At 43.3% G+C, this 17,870-nt stretch overlaps 1 protein-coding gene across 10 annotated transcripts in view; it reads left to right on the forward strand.

The window, feature by feature from the left end:
- The window catches only part of FOXP1 (forkhead box P1), a 164,291-nt gene that overhangs the window by 83,985 nt on the left and 62,436 nt on the right, over nt 1-17,870 (forward strand). For 5 of the 10 annotated variants that reach the window (XM_086469968.1, XM_086469964.1, XM_086469961.1 and 2 more), the window contains 3 exons: nt 8,087-8,224; nt 9,326-9,415; nt 14,923-15,076. In XM_086469968.1, coding sequence (XP_086326094.1) covers nt 8,087-8,224; nt 9,326-9,415; nt 14,923-15,076 — 382 coding nt within the window. Of the gene's footprint in view, nt 1-8,086; nt 8,225-9,325; nt 9,416-14,916; nt 15,077-17,381; nt 17,385-17,870 lie in introns of all 10 variants that reach the window. The other 5 variants (XM_086469963.1, XM_086469962.1, XM_086469969.1 and 2 more) reach the window with 4 other exon arrangements.

The following is a 17,870-nucleotide window of genomic DNA, read 5'->3' on the forward strand; positions in this document are numbered from 1 at the left end:
GCGTGCTCTGACCAGTCACTCAGCTGAACTAAAGAGAAGACATAAATATAATGGGATTGACAAGGAAGAAATTAAATCCCAGCGCTGGCGTTCTGGGGATCTCACTGCTCGTAGGAAGGTGTGGGTGCCTCTTCTACAGCTGGATGAGCCCTCTGCACGTTTTAAAAGTGTCCCTCTTAGCCCCACGCTGAGATTTGTGCTGGGGTGTAAATAGTTATCAGACACCACTCTGGAGTCGTAACGTATCGGCCCTGGGTCGTAATGGGTCACAGATGGATTATTGCACTAATGGACGGTGGGCTTTGGCGTCTGCACAAGCTGAGTTGGTTTTAGTGGTGTGCAAGGAAGAAAAGGGTTGCAACAGTTGTGTGGAGAAGTCTAAGGGGGATTTTTAGGCACTGAAAGCGATGTAGGGCAGTCAGAGCGATTTCTTACGCAGCATTTTAACCTGGCAGTGCTCAAGCACTGATGTTGCTTGGGAATCACGTTGTTTTTAAAACACCGAAGCTCAGCAAATGACTGTTTCAGTGTAAAATGCTTTGCTTTCCGTATCTGTGATTGCATGCCCTGGGCAGCTCAAGGAGAGGTAAGGGGAGAAGGATTTTTGCATTCAGAAGTTTAAGGAGTTGCAAAGCTCTCGTGCTTTCTTGCTCTGTATTTCTTAGTTGCTTTAGAGCTGCTGTAGACAAACCTGAGCTGGAAGGACACAGCACGTGGATTTACTTGATAAAACGCTCCCCCGGTAGCAAGATAACGTACTGATGCTGTTTTCTCCCCTCTTTGCTAGGAAAAAGCGGTAGCAGGGGTAGCTTTATCAGCACCTGCAAAACTAGATTGTGGGAAAGTCCTGACACCATAAGCTAAACTTGTTATTGTTTGGTGAAAGGCTTGGCTGGTTTTAAGCAGTTTGTTTGTTTTATTGAAAGCAGAACTGCATTACTGGAAACTACTTTGCTGTAGTTCGGTTAAAATGTCCTGTACTGTTTTGTTTTTGTAAGGTGCTTACTTGCTCAGCTTTGCTTTCCAGTTATAAGGAAAGGGGAAAGAGTAGATTTTGCACCCATCTGCAGATCTAAAGTGGCCGTGTAGCGACTGGGGAGAGGAGCAGCACTGGCAAGTATCTCTTCCCCAGCCTTTTTTTTTTTTTTTCTTTTTTTCTTTTTTTTTTTTTTTTCTTTTTAGCCTTTCCAGCACAGTTTCCTCTGCTAGCAGGAGGATCTGTAGTTTGTACTGAAGTAGAATGAATGTTAGAAAACACAGACTGAATACTGACCAAATAAGTGGAATTGCTAATTGTTCTGTGCGCTAGTTTCGGACGGATTTGCCTTCATTGATTAGGTAAGATGCTCTGTTATTTGGGAGGGACAACACCCCCTCCTCCCCAAACTGACAACGGTTTTTAATTTTTAAGCTTTATCTTGCCCTTAAATCTGAAACATCATTGTTCAAATAACTGAGAACAAGGTAAACCAACAACATCAAAAAGGTCGGCTTCTGTGATTTCTCAAGGGCTTGTTATTTTGTACTTTCCAATTCTATTTGATGTCTTGACAAAACAAGATGACACAAGGGAGAATACATTAAATTTTGATTTTCATCTAACCTGTTACAGTAGTGGCAGCTTAATTTCTTTTACTTTTTACTGAAGATGGCTTTTTGCACAATTACTCTAATTGCCACGCCACTTTATGAGAAGGTTTCTTTACGGGTTTCCCATTTGCCTTGATTTTGTGAGGCATTTTTTTGAACATGCTTTGACCTTTAACACGACGAGCTTGCTGGTTGGAGTGTGTCTTCATTAGAAGTAAATCAGTGAATGGCAAGATTGTCAAAGAAGCAACTGATGTTTTCTCATTAGAATCTAATTTGCACCATTGTGCTTAGCTGTGATGTTCAGCTGTAGGTGTCTGCCATAGGTGTGAAAAACTGCACATTTTAAGCAAATAAAGTTTACAACTGTTACAAAGGCTACGCTTGCAACCAGAGTGGCGAAGCCCAACCGAGTGTTTAAGCAGAGCTCTGTTTTGTATGGGAAATAAACAGCATGATTTAACCAGGGGAATATTTTTTTCAAGAGCTCACTAATTTTTTCAGCTGCCCAGGACAATGTCTGTCTTCTCAAACGCCCCAGGTTTGAAGAGCAGGCAGCTACGGGTTCGAGTCTTGCAGGAGAAATAGCCAGGGAGTGGAGAGAGGGCTCAGCCTTCCCTAGAAATCTCTGTCGGGAGTTGCAGTTCTTCTTGAAAATCTGCCATAGGGAGGGAGGGAAAAAAAAAAAAAAAGGCCCTCTGTATAACACTTCCTTTTTGCTCACATGAAATTCTAGGCATATTAAATGTTGCCGGTTCAATCACAGTCTTTTATTATTTAATTAAGCTCTCCTTAATGTATTAATGAATTAATACACAAATGTAAGGAGTCTGACATGATGATCATTCTCAGTATATTAAGGGTGTTTGGGAGAGAGAGGGTTTCAAGGGGTTTTCAAGGGCTTTAGGGCTATTTTGGATGTTTCTAAGCAGGATTGCTTTTGGTTTATTTGAGGCTTTTTTGGCAGAATATGTTGATCTAACATTTCCTTTCCTAAACTCTGGAAAAAAATACGTTGGTTTTGGTTTGCCTTTTTTTTTTTTTTTTTTTTAAATGGAATCATTATAAAATATCAGCACTGTTTGGAACCATGTACAGCAGGTTATAATTTTTGCTTTCATGCTGGAGCAGGAAACAAAACCGATAACTTTTTAAAATGTGAAAAATGATGATGATAATCTCGAGGCTGAAATTTCACTCAGCTTATTAAATGAGTATTTGGTTGTGTGTGTTTCGGTTTAGTCTCTATTTGACAAATGTTAGATGTAGAAAGGATTTAATTTATGTAAACTTTATATTTTTATGCAAATTAAATGGGTATTTATTATAGCAGAAACAATTATCCTGGCACTTAGTGAGAAACCTGGTATGCATGAGAAGTGGTAGATAAGATCAGATGTTTCATTCTGTAAACAAATACGAAAATATTCCCGTTTTTCCTCAGCTAGAGAAGAATACAGAAGGCAGCAGACATCCTGACATGCCGGGGAATGTCAGCATAGCCCATCGTACTGCCTTCCGTGGGTCAGAGGGAGATCTTCTCTCCTGATAAAATATAATAAACAACATTATAATAATAAAATGCTAATTTCATTTTAAAGAGGGTTTCCCCCCCTCTTTTAGTAGGGAGTTGTATTGTTACGGAGAGCACGGTTATGCTAATGACAGACTACTTAGCTGATTTTACATTAATATAATAAACATTACCTGTCTTAATGTGTTGTACTGTATTATGGCAAAATAAGTCTAAAAGTGAGATTCCATTTTGCATAATGAAACAGCATCGCAGTTTCTGCGTGAATGGTTCCAACAGGGGCATTTTTTTGGTTGTTATTTTGAAGGATGAAATATACTGTGTTGGAAATGTTTTAGTCTCGGGATGGAAGCAGGTCCTGCCTTCAGCACTTCTTATTTTGCTGGGCTCTGCTCTGGCTTGTGGCATCGTGCTTCTCCGTTTGCCAGCGTATCAGTGGTTTATCTTCTCCTGTGGCATGAGCAAAGCTGTTTTGCATTGTTTCGGCTGAGCTTTTTTTTACATTTCAAATGTATTGGACATAATAGGTTTCTAATAAGACAGCTCAGGTTAATTGTTTGGTTTTGCCTGGCTGTGTCTATTTTTATTGGTAGCCCAGTATTTTTAACTGTTCCTCAGCGACTTGCTCTTTCTGCGTTCAGCTGTGTTTTGCTCCGTTTAACTTCTATCACAAAACCTTTAACCAAAGAATTGCTGTCTGGAAATCGGAGGTGCCTGGTGTGAGGGCTTACTGAAATCAAGTTTGAACATACATCGCAGGAGAAAAGGATTTTCTGGCAGAATTATTCTTTATGAATTAAGGAAATCCTCCCCATCTTCCATGCATGCCTGCTAACAGTTAACAGAACCACAACCGTATCCAGCACCGAAGGCACGTTGTGTGAAAATGGCATTCTTTCTTTTTTTTTTTTTCTCCTCACTTCATACAAGATTAAACTACTTGAAATTATTTAGCTAGTATTTAATTATATTAATATCACTGAAAATGGGGGAATGGAGATGATTAAATAGGACTAAATCATTTTCATCCCCGTGACCCTTGTCTGGCTTGTATGGAGGAGTGACAAATGCATCCCTGCTGTAACTCCGTTGTGGAGTTAAAGGTGAACTTGGCCCAAGTTGGTGGAAGTTTTCCTTGGTCGGTCTCGCCAAAATACGGCGTGTTTGCGGAGCTTGAGACTGGGGGTAGCGGAGGGGGCTGCGGGGGACGGGAGGGCTTTGGGGGATGCGGAGAAGCAGAGCAGGCAAAACCCTGCGAGAAATAGTGTCTGAAAACAATTGTGAGTATTAAAGACATTTTTTGCCGTTGATGGTATTAGCATGTCAGCAGGTCTGTACTAGTACAGCTCCCAAAGCCAAATTGCAGCTGTATTTTTACCTTTGCTGCCAGGTTTACATGCAGCTGGGTATCTACCACACCCTATTGTTATCAGTCAACAATACCAAAAGTAGTTCACTAATCATATCAATAACAACAATCGTGTTTCATGTGGAAAAGAGAAATAAACAACTTAAAAAAGGGAAAGATTGATTTCTGCCCTGCATGCTAACTTAGCATTCTTTAAATATATCTGCCAGTAGTTTAATTTGAACTTCAACTCCCTGAAGGCAGTAAGACAGAATTATTTTAGTTCTTCATAAACTGCCTTCTGTGATTCATTGTTAACTCATAAAACACGCTCATTTTCATGTACTTAAACAGTTAAGCCATTTTTAAAGTTGGTTTGTAATTTTTTTGGCAACACATTTAAGTTGACATCTGAGAGATAGAAATCTAAAATTAATTTATAGCCCTCAGTTTAGGTTTCATTTACTATCAGACAAAATATCAGAAATAAATATTTTTTATCTAACGTAATGTGGAGTATATTGCACAGTATCTAGAATAAAGTTTAGTTTTGACTGAATACACTCAAAAAGGGACCCATAAATATTAGAGAGCTGTAGTTAAGAACTTACATGACTGTTTTAAATACTATTGATTTAAACCACTGGCTAGATTTTATGAATCAAAGTGTAATTTCCAAGCTTTGGCTATATTTCTCATCGCTAAAGCACTCTCTCTTGTGTGCCTTTAGCAGCTTTCCAGACATTCAACACGGGATTAAATGATAGTAGTTACAATGATCAATAGGTTAAGACCGGTACAATCACTCTTACCGCTAATGACCTCGGTAGTAATGGGTAATAAAGTGTGGGCTATAATAGCCTATTGCTGGTGCTGCATGCCCTTTGATTCCTAGTATTACCAGGGACTAGCTACATGAAAAAGTTGGACGTTGGGAGTTAAGAGAGTGGATATATAGGCCATCATTCTTAACTATTTAAAGTCCTCAAACCCTACACGTGCCCGCGCTTGCCTGGGGTGCGCGCGTCGTTTTTAACACGGTAGTTTCTTGCTTACTTGAATTCACTTGTCAAAGGTTGCCGTGAGTTGCTTTCGTGATGAGCCGAAGTACAAACTTGGGCTAAACGTGGCCGATAGCCGTGTTTATAAATGGAAGGCGGGCCCTCTCTAGAGGCGCAGATGTGGTGTGAAAATGTGGTTTCAAATGGTAAAATGAAGTTGAACGGAACAACGCAAACTTGTGCTCCTAGGTGTGCCATATATATATATATATATATATACACACACATATATGTGTTTTTTTTTTTTCCTTGGTGGTTAAGTGCATCTGTTGTAGCAAAGAGTGTGCAGCTAGGAGATTCTTCACTGGAAGGTACATGGCCAGTTTTCAAAGATAGGGCCAAATCCGTAGATTTGTCCCAAGATAAACATGCAAAAAAGCCATGGAAGTGAACGGGAGTTGTCTCTGCATAGCTGACGGCAGAATGCGGCCTTTCGTATTAATCACCGATGTGTAGGGTTTACAGCACTCCACCCTATTCCTGTCTGTATCCCTGCTTGTCGTCATAAATCTGACTGAAGAGTATTTGTGTTGTCTATCTTCCAAGAAGGGCACAGAAAACATACTTAAACATGCTTCCTCTTCTGTTTGCTCAGTCCAACTTCAATGAAAGGTAGTACAAACCCGAGGGTAAAGTAAACTTCTCTGGGGATGAGAATAATGAAGGTGAGTCACGCTTTGGGGTGAAGATAGTGACGGTAGTATTTAATTAAATAATTTTCTGAAAAGTTTTTAAAAGACGACGGATTAAGATACTCTGAATTAATGGGATTACCCATCCCGATGACTCAGTGTCCTCAGAGCTGGTCCTGCGCGGCGAGGAGGTGGCACGGCGTGGCGGCCGGCCGGTGGCTTTCCCGTAGGCACGGCCAAGCGACGCCAGCCAGGGGAGAAGGGCCGCTGGCTTCGGCGGGACTGGCGTTTGACCCGTAATTAAATCTCTGTTTGCCCGCGTTCCCACCGGCCTGGGCCGCGTTGGGCGGGTGGGAATGCGCTGCGCCACGGGGAGCGCGCGGCAGTGGGACGTCGGAGGCGTGCGAGCCTTGGCTGGGCTTCGCTCGGCGGAATGTTTTCGAGGCAGTGTCTGGCCCTGGCACACGCCTTGTACACAACAACACGGGGAGCTGTGCCGTGTACGTGTGTCTGACCTTCAGGAACCATTTTTAGTTCATCAAAATTAGTGATGCTGAGAAATCAGGACATCAGTGCATAATGACTGTGAAATTAGGAATGAGAGCTTGCTATGCAAATGACAGGACAAATCATGTGAAAAAGTCAAGATAAACTGCATATTAAGACATTATGTTACATAAAATTAATACTGCATTTCTCTCTTGCTTACTGCTACACTGGAAGATCTTTTTATTTAACTCCTTTATCTTCTGATCAGCTATTGTCTGCTGGTTTTTTAAGAAGTGGTGCACAGAAAAAGTGCTAAACATATTATTACCTTTTATTGTAACACATGAGATGACAGGAGATCCTTTTTAGCAAAGTATATCCTTTACTGCTTTTAGTTTTGTGCTGTCACGTATTTGATTTGAAACTATAGAAAAGTAGGGTGCTTAAATATTACTGTTAAAACTCATACGGGTTTTGTCTTTTCCTCTATTGTGTTTTTTTTCTCCTCCTTTTCTTTTCCTTTTTTGGGGTGGAGGGTAGAGGGGTGGGTTTCTAGGGAAATAGTCTTCTTGCATTACTAGGACTGACAAAATGGTTCTCATGTAGTCTGCAAATTAAACACAAGTGCAGTGATTATTTTGAATAGCTAAATTACATTCTAGAAAGCTTGCAGAATTCATAGCATTGTCATTAGGTATCCGCTTGAATACAATTTGTGTAACCTTGGCCAAGACAGCCTGTCATTTTAATGTCAGTGTTTTATCTGAACAAGACATCATCCTTTCAGATACAGTGTACAGGTTCCTTGCAAAGATGCCCGTGCAGAAACGTGTTAACAGTTGCAAATATGAAATGCTATCAAGTTCATCACTGTAGCTGTTTGTCACTGAAATGTCATGGAAAGCGGCTTTTAATGGTATCTCACATAATATGAAAGAATTGAAGACATCTGTATGCTGGGTGAATATGGAATGGTAAAGACATCGTGGTAGGGCCTTTCTGTTAAAATTGCATGGGAGTCTAGTGCTGTTATTCACATCACTGAGCCTTCCTTCAATTTTCTTAAAAACCTGTCGTAATAGGGTGTAGATCCCATCAGCGCAGGATACTTGGCTGTTGGATTTCTGTACGGAAGGCAAGGGCTTTCTGGGAGGGAAAGGACCAAGTTTGACGGTTTCTTGTAAAAATAAATAAGTCTTAACAGGGTTTACCGTACTGCTTGCTGTAAAGAGTTGCCATCGCAATCATGTTTTGCAAAGGGGGAATTTAGTCGCCGGGAAAATCCGGTTGGTACCTCTGTGCCTGCTGCGGTGGGCTGTAAGGCCTCTCTCGCCTTCAGCACCCTCGACGCCAGGCGTGGGGATGGCGGGCGGCGCGTTGGAGCCGCGGCGGTGCGCTCTGACCCCCTCTTTGCTCTCCTCTCGCGCTTCAGGTTCCAGTGTCGGTGGCTATGATGACACCTCAAGTGATCACTCCCCAGCAAATGCAGCAGATCCTCCAGCAACAAGTGCTAACTCCCCAGCAACTCCAAGTCCTGCTCCAACAGCAGCAGGCACTCATGCTTCAACAGGTAATTGTTTCCTTAACAGCTGCTCAGGTGGCCCTTAGGGATACCGGAGGGCTTCGCCTCCCGAGATGTTCCTGGGGAAAGAAGCTGCCCACGGCTCGGGTCCGAACCTCGGAGCAGCTGTGCTCTGAGATGAACTGACTGCTCTTTTGTTTTTAATTCTAGAAATAGCTACTGGAAACAAACCCAGGGAGCAGGGCTAGGAGTGTTTCCAAGATCAGCTAAATAATACAGATGCATATTTAAGTGTCAGGACTTCGGCAGATGTCCCTGTTGCTTTTGCCTGCCTCCCCCAGAAAGCGTGGCGTGCCCTGACTAACGGGGAATAAACAAGGTAGTAGGGTGATAATTCCCATTTTAGACCTAGTTATGTCCATCTGGAACCGTAAAGGGCTATGGAAACGGTGGCAATAAAAGTGAAGAGGTTTGCAAGCCTTCATCTGTTTGATTTAAGGCAACGTGTGCCGTGCGGTGTGTCAGTGTTTCTCACAGCCCGTGGTCCTTTTTCAGCTGAAGCTTGGCCACCGACAAACCCCGAGGCTCCGTTATCTTCGGGTACAGCACGGGGGGAGGGGACACGACACGACTCACAAATCCCAGGCGGGCGTCAGCATCCACCCCAGCCCAACCTTGTGTGCTCCCTCCTGCCCATGCTGGAGCGCTGCCTGCACGGCACACATCTGGGGAGCGGGGAGGAGGAGAGTATTTCCCAGGATGTCTATGCACGTATTGAACAACACTTCATACAGTCAAACCCTATCATTTAGAAAGCATGTGTGTTTCACAACAGAGATTCGCCAGGCTCTCTCAGCAAGGGCATTTTGGCTTTGTTGTTACAATCAAAGGTCATTCCTTGCCTTATTTTAATTAGTTTGTGTAGAAAATGGTATGTTTTTCATCAGTTCATTTTGGAGATTACTTTTCAAACGATAATGCCAAGAATAGTCAGTGTGCACTGAATTTATTGTTGAGTTTCAAACTAAAGGTCAGACCATTACAGATAAAAGGATGCTATTTTTCAAATCACAGTTTGTGTGTTACACCAAAAGGGACACTGAATTGGCCGTCCACTTTGTTACTTACCATCTTTCCTTTTCTTTGTAGCAGCAGCTTCAAGAGTTTTATAAGAAACAACAGGAACAGTTGCAGCTTCAACTTTTACAGCAACAACATGCTGGAAAACAGCCTAAAGAGGTACAGACAATACCCATTTTACTTTCAAACCACAGATCCCCGGGGACTGTCTAGTGGCTATTAAACTGTCATTCATCTTATAAATGATTGCACAACTGAACTGACTCTATCGGGTCTCAGCTTTCAGATTTAGAGTTATTGTCCTGTTTTCGCCTGCATTTTCCTGTGCTTTCCATTTGCTTGCTGCCACATATTTTATAGCAGGGGACCATGCCTTGATGTTTGGTATGAGCACTGGAGCAAGCATCTCGACTTGGATCTTGGGAGAGTGCTTTTGGAAGTTAGTTATGTTGGGGAGGGGAGGGGGCAAGGCAGCAGGCCCAGATACGGTGCTGCCCTCTCGCAGCGGGGCAGAATGCCAAGAGATGTTGAGTTTGGGCTTGGCGGTTTCCAACCGGAGAGGTTCTGGTTGCACGTTCCTCGCAGCGTGGGCTGGGCGGGAGGGACCGCACCGGGGCAGCGTCCGTGGTGACACCGAGAAGCGAGGTCTGAGAGGCGGAGGGAGTGCGGGAACGCTTCCCGTGGTGGCCGGGGACCTCGCTCTGATGCCACCGCGGTCCGTGGCAGCAACGGGACAGGCCAAGGTAGTTCCCGCCTGTCCTTCAAATGTGCGCTTTCCTTTCAAGGTACCTGTCACGTCCTAAACTTGTGGTTTTTGATGCGCTTAAATTTAACTTTGCTGCAATTAAATTTCTTTTTAAGGCACCGAGCTCACCTCTAGTCACGAGGAGTTTGAGATTTTAATGTTTCATCTGACATCAGCGCTGGCTCGGGTAGATCCTAGAAAGCTGCCTCTTGGCACGAGGCGCTGCGTGATGTCCTGCGATAGCGGCAGCGCTCGTGTGACGCTTTGCAAGTGACGTTGCTGGAAGCAGGCACCGATTTCTGCCCCCCCCACCCTCCCTTGAAATTTCGGCAAATCGTGCCACCTGTGCCAAGTTTCAACCCAGAGTGAATTTTTCCAGCTGAGTTATAAACCCCTGAAAATAGGGGGGGTTATAATGGAAACGCTGACACAACCTTAACCATAGCGCGCTTACGGGCGCCACTATAATAAAAAGGGAACAGATTAAAAAGTGTCTAAAATGTAAATCTAAAGGACTAACAGTAATTAAAATGGAAATGGCACAGGGAGGGAAGGCATGTAATTGTGAGATATCACTGTGCAGAATGCTCTCAGCTTTGTTTTGCTGGCTGTTTTTCTAATTCAGTAGGGCTTACTCATCAGTGGCAGTTCAATGCGCGTTAATGACTCTGGGATGCAGGCATCACTCTGGACAAAGAAATGATTATTGTGCGGTCAAAAGAAGTTCAAAGACAAGAAGGGAATTTCAGTTTTTTCCTTAGAGATCCACATTCAAGAGCATATAAATTAAGCCAAATGTTAAAAACCACAGTCTGAAAGCTGACTTCAAAGTCACAACTCTCTAATTAATGAACTGCGAGCTTCAGTTTGGACAAGTCGTGGTTTGATGCGCCCATAAATCAACATGACAGGTCTGTTTCACAGTCTCAGACAGCGCTTGTCATTGAGTCACATCAGATGTAAACACAGCAGAAAAAAGAGGGAATATGAAGGAGGTGCAATTGATCAACAGAATTGGTAAAAACCCACTTTTGAAACGCATTATGCATGATCACAGGAAATGGCGATAGCCTCAAGAGGCTTTCTCCTTCTGCTGTTGCTTTTTTGAATCAGATTTCTAACAGCCTTCAAAAGGGAGAATAAGAATTATGGAGCTTCTCCCCTGTGGCTGGCAGGCAATAACCCCCTGTTGTTATTTTGTGCTTCTTTCTTTTCAAAGGCGTCAAAATTTAGTTTTTTAAAGATCTTTAACTCTATATTTGAAGACAAACAATAAAGGGCTGCCACTGTCATTCTTATCAGTTACCAGGGATTGTATTTTTTCTTTCTGTTGCCACTTCTTATTAACCTCTTATTTGGTCTATTAGACATAGTTTTGAATGCAAGCCTGCATGCTGGGAGAACATGAAAGTTCAGATGAGCTCAGAGGGCAGATAAAGAAATTTGAAGGGGAAAGTTACACAGCAGAATGAACGATAAAAGTTAACTCTTCTAAATTGCTGTTGTCAGACAGGAGAGCATCTCAGACACAAAGATGAGGGCTTGGAGCTTAAAGAAAAAAAACACTTTGTGTTAAAAAAGACGAGAAGGGAAGTTAGACAATGTGATGGCATTTCAATATCTTAACACACTGATTTACTGTGGTCACACTTCTGATACTACGCTATCGAAAGCAACAATAAGAAAGACTCCTTCCTGTGTCAAGAAGAGCATTTTAACACGGTAGCTGTTCAGAGAACAAGGGGCCCAAGTCTATTTGACATTTTCGAGGGTTTCGGGGGTGTATTTTTGCTGATGGTTTTAGTAGAGGCCCGTTTGCACGATGGATTTCATCCCGCAGGTTGGTTCAGCCCCGTTTTTCCTGCCTGAAGGAGGTTGTTGCTCTCGCTAAATTAGCATGCGAGCAGTAGGTTTGTTTTTTGGTTTGGGTGTTGGGGTGGGTTTTTTTGGGTTTTGGTGTTTTTTTTCGTCTCCCTCTCGTACTAAAAACCGACGGTCGGGTCACGTGGCGCGAAGTGCCGCGGCGAGGACCGCGGTGGGGACCGGCGGCTGCCGCCGTGCTAACGAGGGCCGAGTTCGTACCTTGACAGATGGAACAAGTGTATTCATGTCCCGCATCCCCCAAGTCGTTTTGTTAGTGCCTTGTCCTATTGTGCTGCCGTGAAAGAAGAAAAAACACAACAAATTTCCCCAGCGCTGCTGGTAAAAGGGATCCAACCCCCAGGCAGGATGACAGACGGAGCCCAGGAAGGTTTCTGGTGGGTTTGACTCAAGGGCGGCGCGGGGGGCGAGCGCTGCACCGTGCCCGACAGCCGGAGCCAGAGGTGCCGGGGCGAGAGCTCAGCCCTGCGCCCCACGGGGCTGCCTCTGCTCCGGCGAAGTCGGGTCTCCCCAAGGCGAGGGGGGCTTTAGAGCCGCGGGAGGATCCCGCTCGGAGCCGTGGCGCTGGATGGAGCGGGTTGTTTTCCGTGCAGGGCCGTTTGTCCTCCGGCAGTTGTGACAGTTTATGTTAGGCAGTAGGGAGTAACCTAAGAAAGGAAAACAGACCTTTGACAGAAGCTTTAGGGAGGGGATCAAAAATGCAAGTTTTATCAGGATATTTCAGCATTTTAACGCTGACTACTGACCTGACAACAGGACTGCACTGAGACCTTTTTTGTATGCATTCAATTGTGAGAAGTAAACAAACTGCCTTGTATCCTGTGTTTGGTAACTGGGTGGGGAGCGCAGTTTGGCAACGTGTCTTGCTTTTAAATTCTTTCTTGGACAATGGGCCTTGTATACTTTTATATCCTGGCTTTTCAAAGTAGAGAGTGTTCAAGAGCTTTTCTTAGGATGGCTGAGAAGACAACCAAATGGGCATCAGTCAATTTATGGAAAGGTTTTTGGTTTCTTTTTTTTTTTAAAAAAAAAAACCCAACTTTACACTCAGATGGCAAACACAGCTTACTGTAACTAGATTTTTATGTAATAACATTTATTTTTTATATATATATATATTTAGAAAATGAATAATTATGGGGGCAAACATTACTTTAACTCTTAATAGAACTATTGCTGGGGCTTGCGTTCATGTGATGCTGTTGCAAATGGTTGCAACCGCTGGATCTGTCCGAGCAAGCTGTTGCGAAGAGGTGAAAACTCTCCCAAGCTTCAGAATATCTAAACATCTATTTGTTTAACTGTGTTCTTGTAGTCCCAGATTTTCTTTGGAAATAAGACAATTTGGCTTTATAAATAAGATAAACTGACTGACTGTCATTGCAGTCGTGGGTAAACGGTTGGTTGCAGTGTTAAGGTTGATGGGGCATGGTGGTACAAGAAGGTGGGGGCCAAACCGCTGGCTGGTGTCCATCAGTCCTGTTCCTGCAGCTCTGGTGGATTTTTTTGCCCTGCTTGACACCAGTCGGGAATGGGGCCAGTGATCCTCTGGCTTGGTGTCAAGGAAGGGTGACAAAAAGCTTGGGATCTGGCTGGGGTTTGTTTGTGAAAGTATGCAGTTTTGTAAGAGTTAATTTTCTTTCCATAATTGTTAGCCATAATGTGTGTAAGACCTCCACCTTGATATGATTCCTAGCAGATTAGGGATATTAGATAATTTCCTTCTATTTATTGTACTACTGCACTGTATTATCTTTCTATCACTCAGATAATTACTAAGGAAATCTACATTAATTTTTTTTGGCTAGCACAAGGAACTGCTAAACACTGGCATGATGTATTGATGTTTTACACAACAAAAGTTTTCCTCCTGTCATTGTACAATAAATAAAAAGATATTTATCAAAATGCAAAGCCTTTCATGGATTTTAAAGAACAAAGCAAATAAAATACAAGATGAGCATGGAAGCAAAACCTAGAGGCTTCCTTAACTGAACAAAATTAAGGACTCTGAAGCCTGGAGTACTGTACATATTAAACACTCACATTCAAGTAAGATGTTGTTTGCTAAATTATGAATGTGTGTAATTAAAATCTAGTGGCTGTTTCTATGAAAGATTTACAATGTTATTTCATCGTTTGTCATGGCTAATTAACAATATTAGATGAAGTTTTTCTTCTTCAAAGGTCTGATTTTTTCTCATTTATTTATGTCAGAAGTGATAAACAGAGTAGTTAAAAGCTTCTCCGGGTACAGTAGTGAGAAAAGCAACATGTTCTTTTACACCTCGAAGGTTCAGGGTTCACATCCCTGTGGAGTAAAGCAACTCCATCTTCTTTCTAGTGAGAATAATTAAAATTTTCAAAGTGCAGAAGTAGCAGCCTTAAATACAGCACAGAATAATTCCGAATGTTACAGAAAGTACTGTGGGGCTTGATGGATGAATAAGAGAGAGTAAGTATAAAATACCATAAATTAAGCCAGTCATATTGCCTTAATAGTTGAGACAGCCCTTGCATGAGCAAACAGAGCACAGTGCAGGGTTGTTTTTCATTACATCTAAGTGTGATGTGATCGTGCGGTGTGATTCTCACATTATACGTGTTCTTGGCCTCAAAAGAATTACCCAGGACTTGAGCAGCTGCCAGCAGCGTTGGCTTTACCCACCACTGAAATGCAGCCACTTCTGGGGTAAAACGTGACCACGTGGACCAGGGTGACGCGGTAGCGTGGACGGAGAAACACTACATACATTTTTAATTAGGATTGCAGGAGGGATTTAGGGAGGATGAAAGTAACCACTGGAGGTGGGAATCGACTGCAGCCCTGTGGTTAGCTCTAGCACCTTGGGGTCTTTGATATGGGGTGGCGGGCTCACTAGCTTGCCTTGATACCGGGTGACTACGATCAGAAGTTGAAGTGTGTTGAGACAAGGAGCCCTGTAAATCCTCTGTTAATGCTTTGCTCTGTATTGACAAATGTGCATTTTTTTTTAAATTTTTTTTTTTAATTTATTATTTTTTTCTTTTCCAGCCCCAGCAACAGCAGGTGGCTACGCAGCAGTTGGCCTTCCAGCAGCAACTCTTACAGATGCAGCAGTTGCAACAGCAGCACCTCCTGTCTTTGCAGCGTCAGGGGCTGCTAACGATCCAGCCTGGCCAGCCTACTCTGCCTTTGCAACCCCTTGCACAAGGTAGGTGAGGGGTTTGGGAGCTGCCGGCTGTCTGGCAAAGCGATAGCATGCGCGCACACAGAATTGTCACTCAGTGAGAGACAGAGAGAGACCTCACAGGCTCATAAAGTAATAAGCACAGAAAAATCATGACAGGCAGGGTGGCCATCATGAAGGTATTTTTTTTGAGAAGGGCAACGCTGAAATCGTGGATGGCTCTGGAGGCGAGTTTGGATTCAATTTGCACAGCTATGGCTGGTCTGGCGGACTCGAAGCTGCTGGTTGTACTAATCTGGGCTTGGAATCCTTCACAGGAGGCATCTTAACCGATTCTTGGTGCAGGGTTTGTGGCTAAGGGTAGCCTGAGAGCAGCTCTTTCTTTTCCAAGTGTGTTATTTGGGCCCTTTCTGGTTCCAGCCTGGCGAGGAGCCGAGCGCAGAGGAGCTCTGGTCTGCACGCTGCCGAGCTGTAGCAATGTGATGGCCCTTTGCTGCAGCTGGGAGGGAGAGGTGGCAGTGTCTCCTCTCCATGCCTGTTCACACGGCCTTCATTTCACTGCCTGGCTGCATCATAGCTTCGTTCCTCCCTCCACGCTGAGGCAAATTGGGATTAACTCCGTTTAATTTTAATGGTGCTATTGACAATTAGATCCTCCTACATCTTTATTCAGTCCTGCACTCAGCAAGAAGTTACTCCTTTGCTGAAATCTCTGTTTATTTTTTTTTTTTTTTAAGATATTGATACATTGAAAGCAATGGCTCTTTAAATCACAATACTTTTGACTGTCATTGTAACCTGAGGGTTTTATTCTCTCTTTTCCTCTTTGGCTTTAAACTTTTTTTTTTTTTTTTAACCTGGGTTTGTCCGCAAGCCTTGGGACTTTTTAACAGACTTGCCTGAGCTCTGGCTGCCGTGATTCAGGCAGACTGTTCGACGTTGGCATGGCTCAGGGAAGACCAGGTCTTTCAACCATGATGCTGGTATTTCTGAATAATCATGCCTTTTCCTTCCCTTGCCCCATAATAAATTTAAACATCCACCTCAACAGCTTGAGTCAGCTCGGGTTGAATGATTTGGGCTCTTCAAAGCAGCCTTAGGGCTGCTACTAGTTGCTAAACCATATAATGAATTTACATTCAGCTCTATTCAGTTAAATGGGGGAGAGGGGGTGAAATTGCTTCTGTTCTTCGCCCTCTTTTTTTATGTGTACATAGCTGCAGAAAGGCAAGCAAGGTGGCTGGGGAATGTTTACTTACATGGCTAAAGGGAGACAAAACCGGGGAGTGGAGTCCGCTTTGCCGGGTGGCTGGCGTGGTTTATTTAGCCTTATTTTTCCCAGACCCACAGGTCACCAAACACCAAAAGGTATTTGGGTGCCTAACTCCTCTGTTGAAAGGCTAAGCTTTTGGGGCTCAGACACATCCCTCTGCAAGACTCAGTGTAGCTTTCCAACACCCAGAGCTGGACGCTTGCTCTAGGCTAGTCCTGTGCATGAGTCAGAGGCTGATGTACGGGAAGGTGGTGCCTGGCTGGGAGCTGCAGGATCGGTCCTGGGGTGGTAGTTGGTCGGTCACTGTCGATGGGGAGAAGGTATGAAATGAGTCGAGGAAAAAGGGCATGGAGATGAAATGCCATTTATACTTGCAAAATGTTGTAACGTGCATTAATTACACTTCAGATTTATTGTTGGAAGCATCCCAGGCTGTTCCCACACACCCACCGGACTCAAGCTTCAGCCTTTCTAATTTTTCCCACAGCTCCTATACTATTAAGTTGGCTCGGTAAGGTTCATTGTATAGTACATCAGTTAAGCTGTCCAAAGGAGGGCAATTGGGCAGTGACAAGACACGCTCATGTGTAATGTGAAAGAAATGAATGTGGTGATGCATGAAGTGTAATCTGTGCGGTAACACATCGGAGACACCAGTAGGTAATTCAGCCGTCGTGGCATTGATTGATACGGTTAGCAGGGTAGTGTAACTATTAGTCCTCGTGAAGAAGCGTATTTAAAACCTGAGGGGTGCCGACTTGCACGCCGGAGACGACATAAACATAAGCAGAAAGGGCTGGTTCTTGCAGGGAAATGAGCTGCCAGCCCTGGGGGGGCTGGAGCCGGGGGCTCGGCGGCGGGAGGAAAGAGTAAGTTGAGAATGCAGGCAGGTTGCAATACAGCACAGTATTTTATTTTTTTTTTATCAGAGAGACGATGGCTTAAAACTGATGTCATTATGAGGTTTAAATCAACTTTCTGCTTGCTTGAACATGGTCACCTGGGTATGGAGGTACAAGGACACAAAGAGGTTGAGCAACTCTGTTTGTCTTTGAGCCGGTGATACCTGGGGTTGGGAAATTGAGTTCCGTGAGCAGTAATCTGTCAACTGTCCCCACAACATACATTTTTTAAACCTGTGCCTACATTTTCTTTCATAATGAAGAGGACTAGTTGTCCTGAAAAATGCAATGAAGAGCCAGGGCTATAGTTTAAAATAATTGGTAATGGACACTTCTTACTTAAAAAAAAAATTACATGTATCGTGCCCTTTTGTTTTTCAGAACAGTTGGCAAGACTGAGACAAATACAGTAAATGTGCATATAAAAAAAAAAATCATCCCTCTAGTAAATGTAGCTATGAATTCAGTTAAAAGCGTTCTCCTTTTAAGTATCTGTAATAGTAATAAATGTTTCTAAGGAGAGAATGCCGCTTTGTAAGTGGCATTTTTTGTGACGTTTTTAGAACTAATACATTGTTTAAACCTGTATTTTAGTTTCATTTTAGTTTTTTAGTGCTCGCCTATTGTCTTACACAAAATAGCA

Source organism: Leptosomus discolor, chromosome 9 (genome assembly GCF_034619465.1).
Source record: "Leptosomus discolor isolate bLepDis1 chromosome 9, bLepDis1.hap2, whole genome shotgun sequence".
Classification (NCBI taxonomy): domain Eukaryota; kingdom Metazoa; phylum Chordata; class Aves; order Leptosomiformes; family Leptosomidae; genus Leptosomus; species Leptosomus discolor.